This window comes from Penicillium antarcticum (genome assembly GCF_028974205.1).
Source record: "Penicillium antarcticum strain IBT 31339 chromosome Unknown utg000002l_segment0_segment0, whole genome shotgun sequence".
NCBI classification, from domain to species: domain Eukaryota; kingdom Fungi; phylum Ascomycota; class Eurotiomycetes; order Eurotiales; family Aspergillaceae; genus Penicillium; species Penicillium antarcticum.
Genome location: NW_026695300.1, coordinates 2,541,394 through 2,555,350, shown reverse-complemented (window position 1 = coordinate 2,555,350; position 13,957 = coordinate 2,541,394). Strand labels below are relative to the sequence as shown.

The 13,957-nt window shown below is 48.4% G+C and overlaps 7 protein-coding genes across 7 annotated transcripts; all 7 read left to right on the top strand.

Annotated features, from left to right (window-relative positions):
- Positions 1-79: 79 nt before the first annotated feature.
- Positions 80-1,221, top strand: N7508_001943 (uncharacterized protein; the record flags this gene model as incomplete). The annotated part of the gene is made up of 3 exons (XM_058460009.1): positions 80-558; positions 611-1,033; positions 1,092-1,221. 3 exons carry the CDS (start codon positions 80-82, stop codon positions 1,219-1,221), a joined length of 1,032 nt encoding a protein of 343 aa, XP_058323541.1.
- Positions 1,222-2,054: 833 nt separating this feature from the next.
- Positions 2,055-3,951, top strand: N7508_001942 (uncharacterized protein; the record flags this gene model as incomplete). The annotated part of the gene is made up of 4 exons (XM_058460008.1): positions 2,055-2,233; positions 2,552-2,750; positions 2,826-3,230; positions 3,283-3,951. 4 exons carry the CDS (start codon positions 2,055-2,057, stop codon positions 3,949-3,951), a joined length of 1,452 nt encoding a protein of 483 aa, XP_058323540.1.
- A 659-nt stretch (positions 3,952-4,610) lies between these two features.
- On the top strand, positions 4,611-6,340 carry N7508_001941 (uncharacterized protein; the record flags this gene model as incomplete). Its single annotated transcript, XM_058460007.1, has 3 exons — positions 4,611-5,208; positions 5,262-5,849; positions 6,021-6,340. 3 exons carry the CDS (start codon positions 4,611-4,613, stop codon positions 6,338-6,340), a joined length of 1,506 nt encoding a protein of 501 aa, XP_058323539.1.
- Positions 6,341-6,617: 277 nt separating this feature from the next.
- On the top strand, positions 6,618-6,962 carry N7508_001940 (uncharacterized protein; the record flags this gene model as incomplete). The annotated part of the gene is made up of 1 exon (XM_058460006.1): positions 6,618-6,962. The coding sequence occupies one exon, from the start codon at positions 6,618-6,620 to the stop codon at positions 6,960-6,962; it is 345 nt and encodes a 114-aa protein (XP_058323538.1).
- A 1,421-nt stretch (positions 6,963-8,383) lies between these two features.
- N7508_001939 (glycoside hydrolase family 32 protein) lies at positions 8,384-10,102 on the top strand (the record flags this gene model as incomplete). The annotated part of the gene is made up of 2 exons (XM_058460005.1): positions 8,384-8,779; positions 8,858-10,102. 2 exons carry the CDS (start codon positions 8,384-8,386, stop codon positions 10,100-10,102), a joined length of 1,641 nt encoding a protein of 546 aa, XP_058323537.1.
- Positions 10,103-10,955: 853 nt separating this feature from the next.
- Positions 10,956-12,875, top strand: N7508_001938 (MIP/aquaporin family protein; the record flags this gene model as incomplete). Its single annotated transcript, XM_058460004.1, has 3 exons — positions 10,956-11,912; positions 11,976-12,505; positions 12,563-12,875. 3 exons carry the CDS (start codon positions 10,956-10,958, stop codon positions 12,873-12,875), a joined length of 1,800 nt encoding a protein of 599 aa, XP_058323536.1.
- Positions 12,876-13,158: 283 nt separating this feature from the next.
- On the top strand, positions 13,159-13,857 carry N7508_001937 (putative isochorismatase family hydrolase; the record flags this gene model as incomplete). Its single annotated transcript, XM_058460003.1, has 1 exon — positions 13,159-13,857. The coding sequence occupies one exon, from the start codon at positions 13,159-13,161 to the stop codon at positions 13,855-13,857; it is 699 nt and encodes a 232-aa protein (XP_058323535.1).
- Between the last annotated feature and the right edge of the window lie 100 nt (positions 13,858-13,957).

Below are 13,957 nucleotides of genomic sequence, written 5' to 3'. Positions count from 1 at the left end.
ACAACTTTCGGACTTCAAAATATCACAAATTCATCTCTTAAATCAGTTATCAGTTCATAGAGACGAAGCCTCCACAACAATGTCCACCTCAACCGAGACTAAGCAGCGCACAGTTGCCGCTCGCTTCGAGACCAGAGACTTGGTTACTTTCGACAAAGATCAAGTTTATGGCGACTGGCGCGACGAGTTTCACAAAAATGGCTGCGTTCTGATCAAGAATGTCATTTCTCCCGAACGTGCCCAGTACTACTGCGACAAACAGATTCAATGGCTGAAGAACTTCGAGCTTGGCTTCGACGAGACGGATCCGAAAACTTGGACAGCCGAGCACCTCCCCGTCAGTTTCAAGGGCGGTATGTACTTTGCCTATGGCGCTACCCATGAAAAGATGGCTTGGGAAGCCCGGACTGAGCCCATGGTGGTCGAGATATTTGAGAAGCTATGGGAAACTAAGGAGTTGATCACGTCTTTCGATGGAATGAACATCTCCCTGCCAAACCGCACGGATCTTAACTGGAGCCCTTGGCCTCACTGTGACCAGAATCCGGAGCGAAAGGGGTAAGTCGCTTTCCCAAACCCATGTGAGAAACCTAGCTAAAGATCTACAAAGCATGCAAGCGGTCCAAGGACTCTTGAACTATGCACCTAACGGCCCCAATGATGGCGGTTTAATGTTGATGAAGGGATCATCCAACCTGTTTAACGAGTTCTTCGAGCATAAGGGAGAGTCTGCAGACCACGAAGACGCTCCACCCCCCGAGCTCCAGTATATGGACCTATTCCTTTTTAGCAAAAAAGACATCAAGTGGTTCGAAGAGCGAGGTTGTGAGTTGGTCAAAATCAATATGGAGCCCGGCGACTTTGTGATGTGGGATTCTCGTACCATGCACTACGCTTGTCTGCCCGAGGGTGATCAGATTCGACATGTGCAGTATATCTGTATGACCCCGAGAAGGTTTGCTGAGGAGGAAGCCTTGAAAGCAAAGAAACAATGCTTCGAGACTTTTACCGGCACTACCCATTGGCCGCATTGGTAAGTCCACTTTGCTGTGAATCAAGGCAGACTATCACAATCGCTAATGCTTCTCTAGTAACATTCGTCCAGCCGAGGATAAGCCTATGCGCAATGGAGAGGTCTGCCCTAAATACAGAACGGAGCCGTTTGAGAAGCCAACCATTACTGACCAAGTGCTTCGTCTCGCCGGAGTAAAGCCTTACTGAAGAGGCTGGTGATCTCCGCTCAGGACCAGAGTATATATTTCCTCAGAAAAAGTTATGTATTTACATACCGATCTATTCATAGTCAGAGATGCAGTCATCATTTGTAACAATATATTTTAACCACCTGTTGTACTTCTCTGAGAGTTCTGTGCGGTCTTCGACTGCATCTCTCTTTACAGGATGGGGAAACGGCAAAGTCACTCTCTGCACTGGAAAGGATAATGGAATTATATTCCTTTGTTGGCCGAATTTGCAAGTTGAGTTAGGGGCACGGTCCTCTAGCATTGTCCAACACTAGGACACCCGATGCGTCGTTCGATATAATCACTACGCAAGCTAACACTCAGATCGCTCCACCAAAACAAATCTCACGATGTCAAGACATTATGCAGTGGGGGGTACAGTTGAAAAGGTTTCCTTCCACTCGGAGCTTAAACCTTTCGTCCCGTATTAGCCGCCCCCTCGGGTCACCCCATCTTCTTCTTGTCCTCCCCTCTCTTTCCCCCAAGGGGTCCGAAGTCCCGGCTTGCGGGGATTGTATTCTAAAGTGGGCGGGCGTAGGGGTTTGTTGGACAGCAAGTTGATTTGACCAAAGCACAGTCGATAATTGGTCATCTTGGTCATCCAAGAGCGATTACGCTCAGCCGCCACCAGCAGAGACTCTCTTAGCAACGAGGTTAGGATCCCATTGCGCTAGCGCCTCCTTCCTCTGAGAGAGCTATAAAGATCATATCATTCACGCCGTCCCGTCTCTAATTATCCATCCAAATCTGGTAGTGCGCCTGTCTCCTCACGCACTTGCTATTGAATACAACACCAGCCAAAGCCTACAAATGGACAAACCACTGAACTCTAAACATGTCGAGAATACCGATGTGGAAGAAGCTGGCGCGGAAATTCACATTACCAAATCCAAGGTCAATGTGAGTGGAACCGTTCAGCTCACTGCAGGCACTATTGTGTATATCCCGACTCCCACGAACGACCCTCGAGGTTTGCCTTCCGCATCAATGTCGCTCTCTAGCATCACTTGCTGATGGTATCCCGCAGATCCTTGGAACATGGAGCATGGCAGAAAACCATGATTTTGATTGCCATCTCCCTATGTTGGTATTCCCAATGAGCATGAAAAAGAGGCGTTCTAATTCAATCAGTCTCGACTATCGGATTGGCTCTAGTATCTGGGTTTGGAGGCCTCTTAGGCCTTTAAATCCCTGAATATGCGGCGGCCGGTAAAGATTATGCCGACATTACTTCTCTTATGACGTACCCAACATTGACGATGTGAGTGACTTCCTTATCCTTCTCTGTGCCTCTGCTCATTATCTAGGGGTATTGGCAACTTGATTGGAATGCCAATAGCCATAGCAGTTGGCCGCCGCATTGTTCTACTCGGTGCCACGGCTGTCATGGTTATTGGTGCTATATTGTGCGCCTTCGCAACGAATTTTGATTGGCATCTAGGGGCGCGTATGCTCATTGGCTTCGCTGCAGGTCAGAGTGAAGCTCTTGTTCCCATGATTACCCAGGTAAGACATGAAACTTTGCCCGAAGGCTCCTATATCTTCATAGAAAGCGAATGCTGATTATATCTTTGAATCTAGGAAATCTTCTTCCTTCACGAGAGAGGCACATTCCTCATGCTCCAGCAGACCATTCAGACAGTCGCGACTGCGATATTCGTTCTGTTCGCCAGTCCTATCGCAGAAGCTATCACACCGCAGTGGTGGTATGGTCTTGGCGCCTGTCTGGCTGGAATTTCCCTGCTCATGGCATTTGTTTTTGTTCCCGAGACAAAATACCACCGCCCAAAGTCTTCATACCAAGAGACGTCCACCGAAGGCTCGGAAAAACAATTGGGTGAAAAAACTATCTCCAAAGACACATACAGAGTTGTTACAGAGAGACCTGCTCTTGACTTCATTACCTACGAGGCTCGCACTTGGCGTTCTGATCTCCGGCTCTGGATTGGCTCGCCTGAGTGGCGCAAGGCGATGGAAACATTCATAGTGAGCTATGTGTCCGTCTCAACGTAATATATCCAACTAAAACATCGCCTAGCAATCTTTTCAACTTCTTCTGTTCCCCAACGTCCTTTGGGCTATGGCTTTGAATGGGCTCACACTGGGTGTCAACATTGCCATTGGCACTACCTACGGAACTATTTTCACGACATTGTACAATTGGCCGCAGACCGCAAGCTACGTGAATTGTGGCCAAATCGTCACTTCTCTTCTAGCCCTGCCAGTCTTTGGCTACGGCTCAGACATGCTCATCGCCTGGTTCGCTGGAAGGCGAAACGGGATTCATGAGCCAGAGATTCGCTTACTGCCACTCATATTCCCCATTCTTGTCGGTACATTTACCGCCGTACTGTACGGATATGGTGCTACCTATCCTGCGTCTTACCACTGGTTTCTCTATGTCTGGGCTGTTGCTGCTTACTACTTCACTTTCATTGGCGCGAACATTGTTGCCATCACATATTTACTGGATAGCTATCCCCAGCGAGCTAGCTCGTTGTTGATCATTATTTGTGCGTTTCGTGGTATCATATCGTTCGGTGTTAGCTACGGCATTAGCCCATTCATCGACCGAAATGGGTATGATGGAGCCTTCAGTACTTTTGGGGGTCTGACTGCTGCGCTCGGGCTACTTGGAATTCCTGTGTTTATCTGGGGCAAGAAGATTCGTGAGTTAACCGGGGGATACGCGGTTGACAAAGAGTAAATCTGGAGCTACCAGTGCTCTTCTTGCTTAAGAACTTGAGTAATAATGATTGATCGCTTTTATAAAGTTGTTTGTTTTGTCACTTCGCATATTTGGATCTATTCATCTAGCAATTTACAGAATCAAGTTAGTCTAGCATTTCTCGACTTTACAGTGGCCCGCAGCGATAAAGGTGACTCGAGATGGGTTTCCTACAAAGTGTACGCTATATTTAGGACTATATCTACCTAGGTGAATGAAGCAGAAGTGTGTCCACTAATCCTTTTGTTCAAATATCTGATGGCGGAAGAACACTGACCAGCCCATAAGACCTTGGTCAAAGACGTCGGAAGCAAGTCAATAAAGGGAACAAAGCCTATTCAGTGGAACCTTGTTTTTCCTACATCAGAAAGTAAGCCCTCGGGCCCGCAATCTTTGTCCCAGCCGAAGTTCCTCAAATGATGGGGTTACGCAGGATGGTGAACCGAATCGGCTCGGTTCGGTTCACCAATCGAAGCTCGACCACTGACCCGATAGCTCGGGGTAGAAGAATTCTGGCAGATTAACATGTTGCTTCTTTTTGAAAATTTAATAACTACGAAAATACCTACCTTTGTTAGAGTATACTATTTGCGATTAGGCGGCTTCTAGGGCTACACTCAGACAAAAGCTCTCTCTCCATGGACACCAAAGAAACCCATCATGTTGAATGTCAAGATATTCCGGCCTCGGGAGTAGTCGAGAACGACGAGCCAGGTAGCGTGTTTGAGCTCACTGGCGCGAGCCTGGCACCTTGGCGTCGAAGAAGCGTGATGTTGTCGCTATGCTTGGCTCTTTTCCTTTCAGCCCTCGACGTGACAATCGTTGCTACAGCCCTTCCTACGATCGCGAAGCAAATCAATGCCAGTGCCGCCGCGTACGCCTGGATTGGAAGCGCCTACACTCTGTCCAGCACGGCCTCGGTCCCCGTATGGGCCCAACTCTCGAACATCTTTGGCCGAAAACCCATCATAATGATTGCCAATTTCGCATTCTTAGGAGGCAGTCTTATTCGCGGTGTCACAAAGTCTGTCGGGATGCTCATTGGCGGGCGAGTCGTACAAGGGTTGGGTAGTGGCGGCTGCCTGATAATGGTGACGGTTATCATTGGGGATATGTTTGAAGTGAAGGAAAGAGCCAAATATTATGGCCTGACAGGTATTGTGTGGGCAATCTCAAGCAGCTTCGGGCCCATTTTGGGTGGTGTTTTTACGCAAACTATTGGCTGGAGATGGTGTTGTAAGTCATCTTGCGCTCTCTTTCCCCTGATACCTGGCTAATTTTGCTCAAAGTTTTGATCAATCTTCCCTTTGATAGCGTGTCTCTCGGAGTACTATTTTTCGCACTGAAATCTCATGCAAAGAAGATACCTATCATGACTGGCCTAAAGTCCCTTGACTGGATTGGTTCAGTCTTGATCATTGGTGGTGCTGTGTGCTTTCTATACGGTCTCCAAGTCGGTGCATCCGTTCAAAGGCCCTGGAAAAGCACCACAGTGATATGCCAGTTGGTTTTCGGTGTTGTTATTCTTGGGATGTTCGGCTTCTACGAAGCCCGCTTTGCGACCAACCCGCTCATTCCAGGCCGAATACTGTCCTCTCGGACCAATTTTGCTTCCATCATCGTTTTATGTTTTCACAGTTTTGTCTTTGTTTCTTATGACTACTTCCTGCCGCTTTATTTTCAGGTGGCGTTGGGCTTTGACGCTATAATATCTGGTGTTTGTTTGCTAGCTTTGGTTATGCCGCTGTCAGCCTTTACAATGGGCATTGGCTGGTACGTCAGACGGAAAGGAGACTACCAATGGCCCATCTGGACCCTGACGGTGATCCCCGGCCCACCTTCCACAACGAAGATGGAGTACCACTTTACGAGGCTCGGTTCTAAACTCCGATCAATATAGACACATGTATAGGGCAACAGCTTCATCCGACTTGGATCAATCGCGCGGGGAGGTAGTCAGTATAGTACTCGGTGCCGTCATCCCTCATGCCAGCTATCAGATGGTATCTCGTCTCATCGCTGAGGGAGCTGACATCCATGCCCGTCAGAGTGGGATACTGGTTCCGAAAGCATTGGTTGGGGACAGAAAGCGACCGCCTTACATATTGCAGCTCTTCGCGGGAACCTCGATGGGATTCGAGCGCTAGCGGATAACCTAGGCGATGTTGACATTGCAGAGATGGCTTCGACGCCCGATGGCTCTGGGCGACTTCCACTCCACTGGACCTTGGTTGGTGCCAAGGATCGCCGCGTGGAGCTTTTTGGCAGAGTCGACCAGGAAGAAATTACGGCTCACGTTACGCGCACTGTGGAAGTGCTCCTCAAAGCCAATCCAGACACACTCGCCTTGCGGGATCAGGGGGGTTAACAGCGTTTGATTATGTCATGACTTCCGAAACCGGCTTGGCGAGTATCTTACCCGTAGTCAAGCTCCTTCTGCGTTCCAGCTGGGTTCCTCCCTCAGTACCGGGTTCCTGCAATCACAAAGGCGCCCATTGGACACTCTTCGGGGCTACGATTGACCACTATGCAAGGCGACTCGGTACCCCCAGTGCCCAACTCTTGGAGTTACTTGTTCATCTCCTATAGAGAATGGAGCTGATGCCCGCGCATGCAACGGTAGATCACAGAATTTGTTACACACAATGGCGATGTTCCGCGATACCGATTGCGCGGATATCGCTATCTTAGAAATATTACTGGAGTTTGTCGATGTTAATCATGTCGATGACAACGCTCATACACCACTTTATCTCATGAGTAAACGTCTCAATCGGATCAATGCTGTTCGACATCTAATCAGTGTGGTCGGTAAGAAAGGAAATTCTTCACTTCATGAGACAATGCATGGTAGACTCGCCCAGAGGGTGTTTGAGGACGGAGACGTCGAACCCATTGGCCCTGACAAGCTGAAATCAATGCGGGTGGACATGATCCAGGTCTTGGTGGATGCTGGTGCCTCAATGGACCTTTCAAATGAATCTGGGTAGACACCACCACAGGTTCTCGATGAGATAACGGCAATAGAAACGCGAAGACTGCAGAACAGGCGAGGCCGGGGACGAGGAAGATGACACAGTGAGGAGAAGAAGAGTCAGGAAACATCAGTCGACAAATCAATTACGTGATCGATATCGAGTCCAGCAGTCAGCACCAGAAAAAGGGCTTCCCGAAAAGGTCAAATGTCGTCTAAAAACCAGACTGCCCAAAATTCCGCACTGTACTTACCTTTGGATACACCTCGTTTCGGTTTCCTGAACACAGAAACCTTCAAGAACACACCCAAGGGGTCGACTCCGCCATTGACTCCCTGTCCAAGGATCTAAATAAGGCTTATGAGCGAATTCTAAGCAGGTCCAAAAAAGACCCGATGGTTCAAAAGGCTCCATGTATTAATTTGAAAACGAGCCGACCGCTGACACTTTCTTAAAATGAACATCGCAACATCGAATATAAAGGTATATTAAAATTTAATATAGTCCAAGGACGATTCGTAGTAAGGCTAGTAAGCTATTAGAAGGGGCAGAGCTCGATACGATACCCCCTAAATTGCTTCTTTATAGTACTGATCGTGGTCTCGACAACTATCATTAAGTCTTCTACGTATATAGTAGCCTTCTCACGTCCCTTATAGGATAGTTTATCATTTCGTCATAGCTTTCGGATCACCTAGAAGGTCGATTAGTACTAGACATATTACACGAACTTGATAAATCTTTTGAAAAATAACGATGCTACGATGTACCAAATTAGGGGTTCTTACCCAGCGATCCCTGAGCACGCGCACTTACGCTCACTGAGCATGCCGCACACGGGACTGAACTAGACCACGATCACTGGGTCTGTGCCCGTGCTGACATCTACTAACTGATCTTGGGCCTGAGCGCCCTCATAAAGCGGCGGCAGCCCAGGGAGGAAAGGCCCCACCCGTCAGACATTCTCATGTCTATATATGGCCATACAAGAGTTTTGCAATGCCCAATCCCAATGTGACGCAACCAGCATAAAACAGAATTCCTCGGAAAAGTCCAACTGTCATCCGAGTCTTCCCTTAGGTTATTTGCAGAGGCATTTTGTTGAGTTCATGCACCATCATCGCTCCACAAATACTCTCAGCATAGCGCGGGGTGGTAGAGCCACGGCCCGGATATGGCATTGGAATGTGTAGAACGCCGAGATTACTACCGAGTTTCAGCGACTTGGCTCCGGGCATACCGCCTCGTAGCTATGCCACAGTACCGAAATGCAGGGCCAAGTTTGTATTTCCCCGAAGATACGCAGAGCTGTGGATTCCCCGTGGGGAAAAGCCAAGCGGGGAGGTATGTGCTATGGGGGGAAATCTATCATATAAATGTCATGCCAAATTTCAGGTGAAAGCAAAACAAAATTAATTGTCTACACAAAGAGAAGTATGGGTGTCTTACTCGAGACGGTGATGGCATTAGGCCTGTTAGCCAGTTCGGCCTCTGGCTTGAACTATACGGAGCCGTACCGACCCCAATACCATTTCTCGCCCAACAAGGGCTGGATGAATGATCCCACCGGTCTGCTATATCATGATGGCACATACCATCTCTTCTTCCAGTATAATCCTGGTGGAATCGAATGGGGGAATATGTCGTGGGGCCATGCAACTAGCGAAGATCTCACACATTGGGAGGAACAACCCGTCGCTTTCCTTGCGCGCGGTTATCCGAATAATGTGACAGAGATGTTCTTCACTGGGAGTGCTGTTGCAGATGTGAATAATACTAGTGGCTTCGGGGTTGATGGGAAAATCCCCTTGGTCGCTATGTATACTTCCATGGTAAGTGTGCTTGATCATTCCATCCTATACTCCCATTATAATGTCCAAGGACCAAGCTCATACCACTATTCAATTTAGTATCCGCTCAGTCAGACATTACCCAGCGGCAAAGAAGTCCTCGCAGAACAACAATCCCAATCAATCGCCTACAGCCTAGACAACGGCAAGACATGGACAACGTACGACGCCGCCAACCCCGTCATCCACAACCCCCCAACTCCCTATGAAATGGAATACGAGAATTTCCGAGACCCATTCGTTTTCTGGCACGGCGAGACGCAGAAATGGATCGCCGTAACAGCTCTCTCAAAAATCTACAAACTCCTCATCTGGACCTCGACAAATCTAAAAGATTGGTCGGTACTCAGTGAATTCGGACCAAAGAATGCAGTCGGCGGCGTTTGGGAATGTCCAAATCTATTCCCTCTCCCTCTCTCCTCCAACGACAGCGACAATAAACAAATTACAAAATGGGTCATGGTCCTAGGACTCAATCCCGGCGGACCACCCGGCACAATCGGGTCCGGAACACAGTATTTCATCGGTGATTTCGACGGCACGACTTTCACACCCGATTCCGGGAGTGTATACCCCGGAAATGAAACTGCAAACTGGCTCGATTGGGGTCCGGACTTTTACGCAGCGGCTAGTTTCAATGGACTGCCCGCTGGCGAGAGGGTGAACCTTGCTTGGATGAATAACTGGCAATATGGTGCTGCTATACCGACTGATCCATGGCGGAGCGCGATGAGTATCCCGCGTCGATTGTCGTTGGAGATGGTCAATGAGAAGGTCACACTCCTTCAGCGACCGCATGAGAATTTGCAAAGTATCATGGGTCACAGCGATGTATCGCATTCCTGGAACACTGTATCAGAGGGATCAGTAGATCTCGGCTCACTAGGCAAGGCATTCCATGTCAGTTTGAGCTTTGCGGATCATGATTCGGATAGTTCTCGTGCGTCTGAGTTTGCGATTGCTGTGCGTGGTAGCTTCGATTTCGAGCAGCAGACGCTTGTTGGGTATAATTTTACTAGTAAGGAAGTTTTTGTTGATCGGCGAGTCTCAGGGGATGTTGCTTTTGATGGGACTTTTGGGAGTATCTACCATACGGCGTTGGCGGCAGATTGTGATGGGCGGGTGGATTTGCGGATTTTTGTTGATTGGTCTAGTGTGGAGGTGCTTGGGGGGAAGGGGGAGGTTTCTTTGACTTCGCAGATTTTCCCTGATGGGGATTCTACTCATGCTCGACTTGTTTCGGTCGAGGGTAGCACTGGAGATGTTGATATTCGGGTCAATGGTGTGGCTTCAGTGTGGGAGTGAAGCCATACGATTCAATTACATACAACAGTGGCCATAAGTCTGTTCTCGGTGCTATCGAGTATTGGAAAAGTCCTGACAAGTTCCCGAAGGGTGCCATTTCGGGTATTATTGGTGTCCTTAGTTAGCCTCTCCTTTTTCGCCTCTATTAACACTATTTACACCTCCTTCGTGTCCATTTTCAAGAGCCTCGGGTGAGTCATGCAGATCATATAAACGTGGGAGGTGGGGAAGGACTTTTGGCCAAGGTTTAGTTTTTAGACTCTTCGAAGCATGACTCAGGTGAGAACCTGAAAGCAAACAAGTCAAAGTGGAACATTCTTGAAGTATAGATCCGAGCTTCTGATTGGCGGGTTGTGTACCATGGGACCTGGCATCTGATTTGCGGAACGACACAACAGTGGCAAACAAGTATATTTTCCTGCTTCTCCATCGTTCATTGTTTGGCCGGCCTGAGGGACCGGGAAGCCGATTCTCACCTTATATGCAGAAGATGCTGTATTTATATCGATCGATCGGCCGTCAGTTTGATGTCACCCCAGGTCGAGAATCGGAAAGAACCATTCCTCGTGTGATATCGGCTGCCAAACCAACTCAATCTAAGCCTATGCTGGTAATATCCCCATATTTTGACAGGATTAAAATCCTGAATTCAGGGTCAGCTTCTAAATTTTTTCCGTCGATCTCATGAAAAATTGAAAGCTGTTTATCTGCCAATTCGTTGCGCTATCACTTAAGCTTGGGTCTCAGAGGTATAAGACCCCCTCCACCACCGTACCAAAGATTTCATCTTCATTTTGTTTGCGCATTCTCGTTCGATACTCTTTTTGCATATTTTGTATCGTCGCTCATTATTATGGGTGATCATTCATTCAACAAACACTCGCAGGGGTCTTCACTCCATCCAATTGAGGAACGCGAAAATAGTCCCAATTCTGTGTCTTCTAGCGAGACCTTGAACAATTCGAAGAGCAATCCACCTCCAAAAACACAGTATTCTAAGGAAGTGAAACAGCAGCAAGAACAGCAACAAAAGTCTTCGTCATCTCAACAGCGCTCACAGCCGGAAGCATTCTCAAATGAACATCCACCTACACCACAAGGACAACCACAGACTCCACAAGGGCAACCATCAACGCCCTTCGGCTCACGAGCTGCCTTCAATAGACAGCCCACAGAATCAGGAAGTCTATACTACGGACACCAATCTCAACAAAATGGCTCGACCAGCGTACCAACCCGAGACACCGTTCGACGGGGACCTTCTCACACCCTGGCAGGTCCAGGGGCGATGGACGACCAAGCAGCACAAGGACCTGTTTACTTGGATCCCGAATACCGGTCTATGAACCCACGATATGGAAAAAACAACGAGCAGCCCGTGTGGGGATTAGCAAAGCCTCTTCCGCGCGTTGTGAGACCCGGCATGCGTCGCGATGAAAATTCCCAGCAGAAAGCATACGATACCAAGCCTCGAGGCGAAGCAGAAGCTGCACCAGAGCTTGGTGTAACGCCTGGTCTATCCAACTCTCGTTCTAATGCTAATGATACACCTGCTACGCCGGCCACACCTGCCACACCGACGCAACATCCTCCCACATATGCATCTGCGGCTCAACAGGGCGCTCCAGTGGAACATGCCGTATATGGAACGCAGCCCGATGGTCTGCTACGTCCAATGGAAAGTGAAGCAGGTTGTGGTGGCGGAATGATGAAAGAGGAGGACATGAACCAACCGGAACAAGAAGAATTCCTAAACAACTGGGTGAAGATTCGAAATTACCTAAAGGAACCATTTGCCGAATGGCTCGCTGTAAGTATGCAACCCCACCCCCCCCTGCCGTGAGTATCACAATACTAACCCTTACAATCTCAGACCACAATAGCCCTCTTCATCGGCCTAACGGGAACCCTCGCAGTATCAACAGGAGGCACAAACGCCGGAACAAAACTCTCAGAGAACTGGTCCTGGGGACTCGGCTCAATGGTCGGCATCTACCTAGCAGGTGGTGTCTCCGGTGCTCATCTCAATCCAGGTATATCCATTGCGCTCTGGATATTCCGTGGTTTTCCCGGTCGGCGATGCTGCTACTATGTTATAGCGCAAATAATTGGTGCAATTACCGCGGCAGGATTGGCATATTGTATCTACCGTGATTCAATTATTACTTTCGCGCCGACTGCCAAGGCTGGTAGCTCCGGTCTTGGGTTTTATACTGAGCCCATGAGTCACATCAGTTCTGCAACAGCTTTTTTTACGGAGTTCATTGCTGATGCGATTCTTCTTTGTGTTATCTTCGCTATGGGTGATGATAGCAATGCGCCGCCTGGTGCTGGTATGCATTCGTTTGTTATTGGATTGGTTATTTATGTGCTTTGTATCTGTTTGGGGTTTAATACTGGAGGGTAAGTTTCTTCCCAGGCTCTGTGTTCTTATGGTTGTTCTGACTGGGCTTTTTACAGGTGTTTGAATCCAGTGCGAGACTTCGGTCCTCGTCTTGTTGCTCTTATGGTCGGATATGGCGGTGAGACATTCACTGCTCGGAATGGCTGGTGGTTCTGGGGTGGTTGGGTTGCTACTATTAGTGGCTGTCTTGTTGGTGCCGTTCTTTACGATACATTCATCTTTATTGGTGGTGAATCTCCTATCAACTATGCGCCCAGACGGCGTATGAGAGCGAAGCTCAAGGAAGAGACTAAATGGCGGCATAGACTTGGTATCGGAAAAAGTAAAATTCCGTCTTTAGAAGATGGAATCAAGAAATTGGAAGATTGAAGTTTTGACGTTTCTTCGCGCGTAGATTTTTTTCAGATGACTACCCATTCCTGCACGAGAAATTGGACCCTCATCTCGCTCATTATACCATTACCTTAAATTGGTACGTTGATTCAGCGACAGTTAGAACAATTAAAAACTTCATAGATCTGATTGGTGAGCCGGGTGAGTCACGGAAAAGCTCATCCCGGGTATAAAACGACCCATATAGCCCCATCATAACCGTCACTCAACGTTCGAAAAACAACTCCATATCGAGAGACCAGCGTCTCACATTTTCAAAATGGCAGCACCGCTAGACTTCAGCCTCCCAACAGCCTTGATCCTAATTGATAACCAAGCCGCTTTCTGCCATGAACCAACAATCTCACACTGGGGCACCACACGCTCCAACCCATTCTACGAAGTCAACCTCCAAGCACTCCTCACTGCATTCCGGACTGCAAAGTCTACCTCTCCTTCTTCTATCCTTGAAGTCATTCACATCTTCCACTCATCCACAACCCCAGGATCACCACTCCACCCCTCCCACCCCGCACAGGGAACCCGCCCGCTAGACTTCGCGACTCCTGCATCGGATGGGTCGGAGCCTGTGTACTGGAAAAGTGTCAACTCGTCTTTTATTGGGACGGAGCTTGAAACGCATCTGCGTGAGAAGGGGTTCCGTCAACTCATTATTGCCGGTTTGACGACTGATCATTGTGTTTCGACTACTGTGCGCATGGCGTCTAATTTGGGGATTGTGGATCGGTATGTCGGGGACGGTCCTGTTAGGTTGAGGGCGGATGGGAGCCATGAGAAGGAGGTTGAGGTTGATAAGGGACGGATTGTCCTTGTTGCTGATGCTACTGCTACTTTTGGGAAGGCCGGGATTGATTCAGAGACTATTCACAAGGTTACTGTTGCTAGTCTTGATGGGGAATTTGCTGATGCTTTTGGGACGGAGGAGGTTGTGAAGGCTTTGAGGAGGGTTAAGAAATAGGCCGGGTGTTTGGAAATGTCTATAGAAATTAAATGGTGTCGAATAACTCGAGATATAAAGCATCAACATCGAAGGTCCTTAAATTATCTACACTATCTAT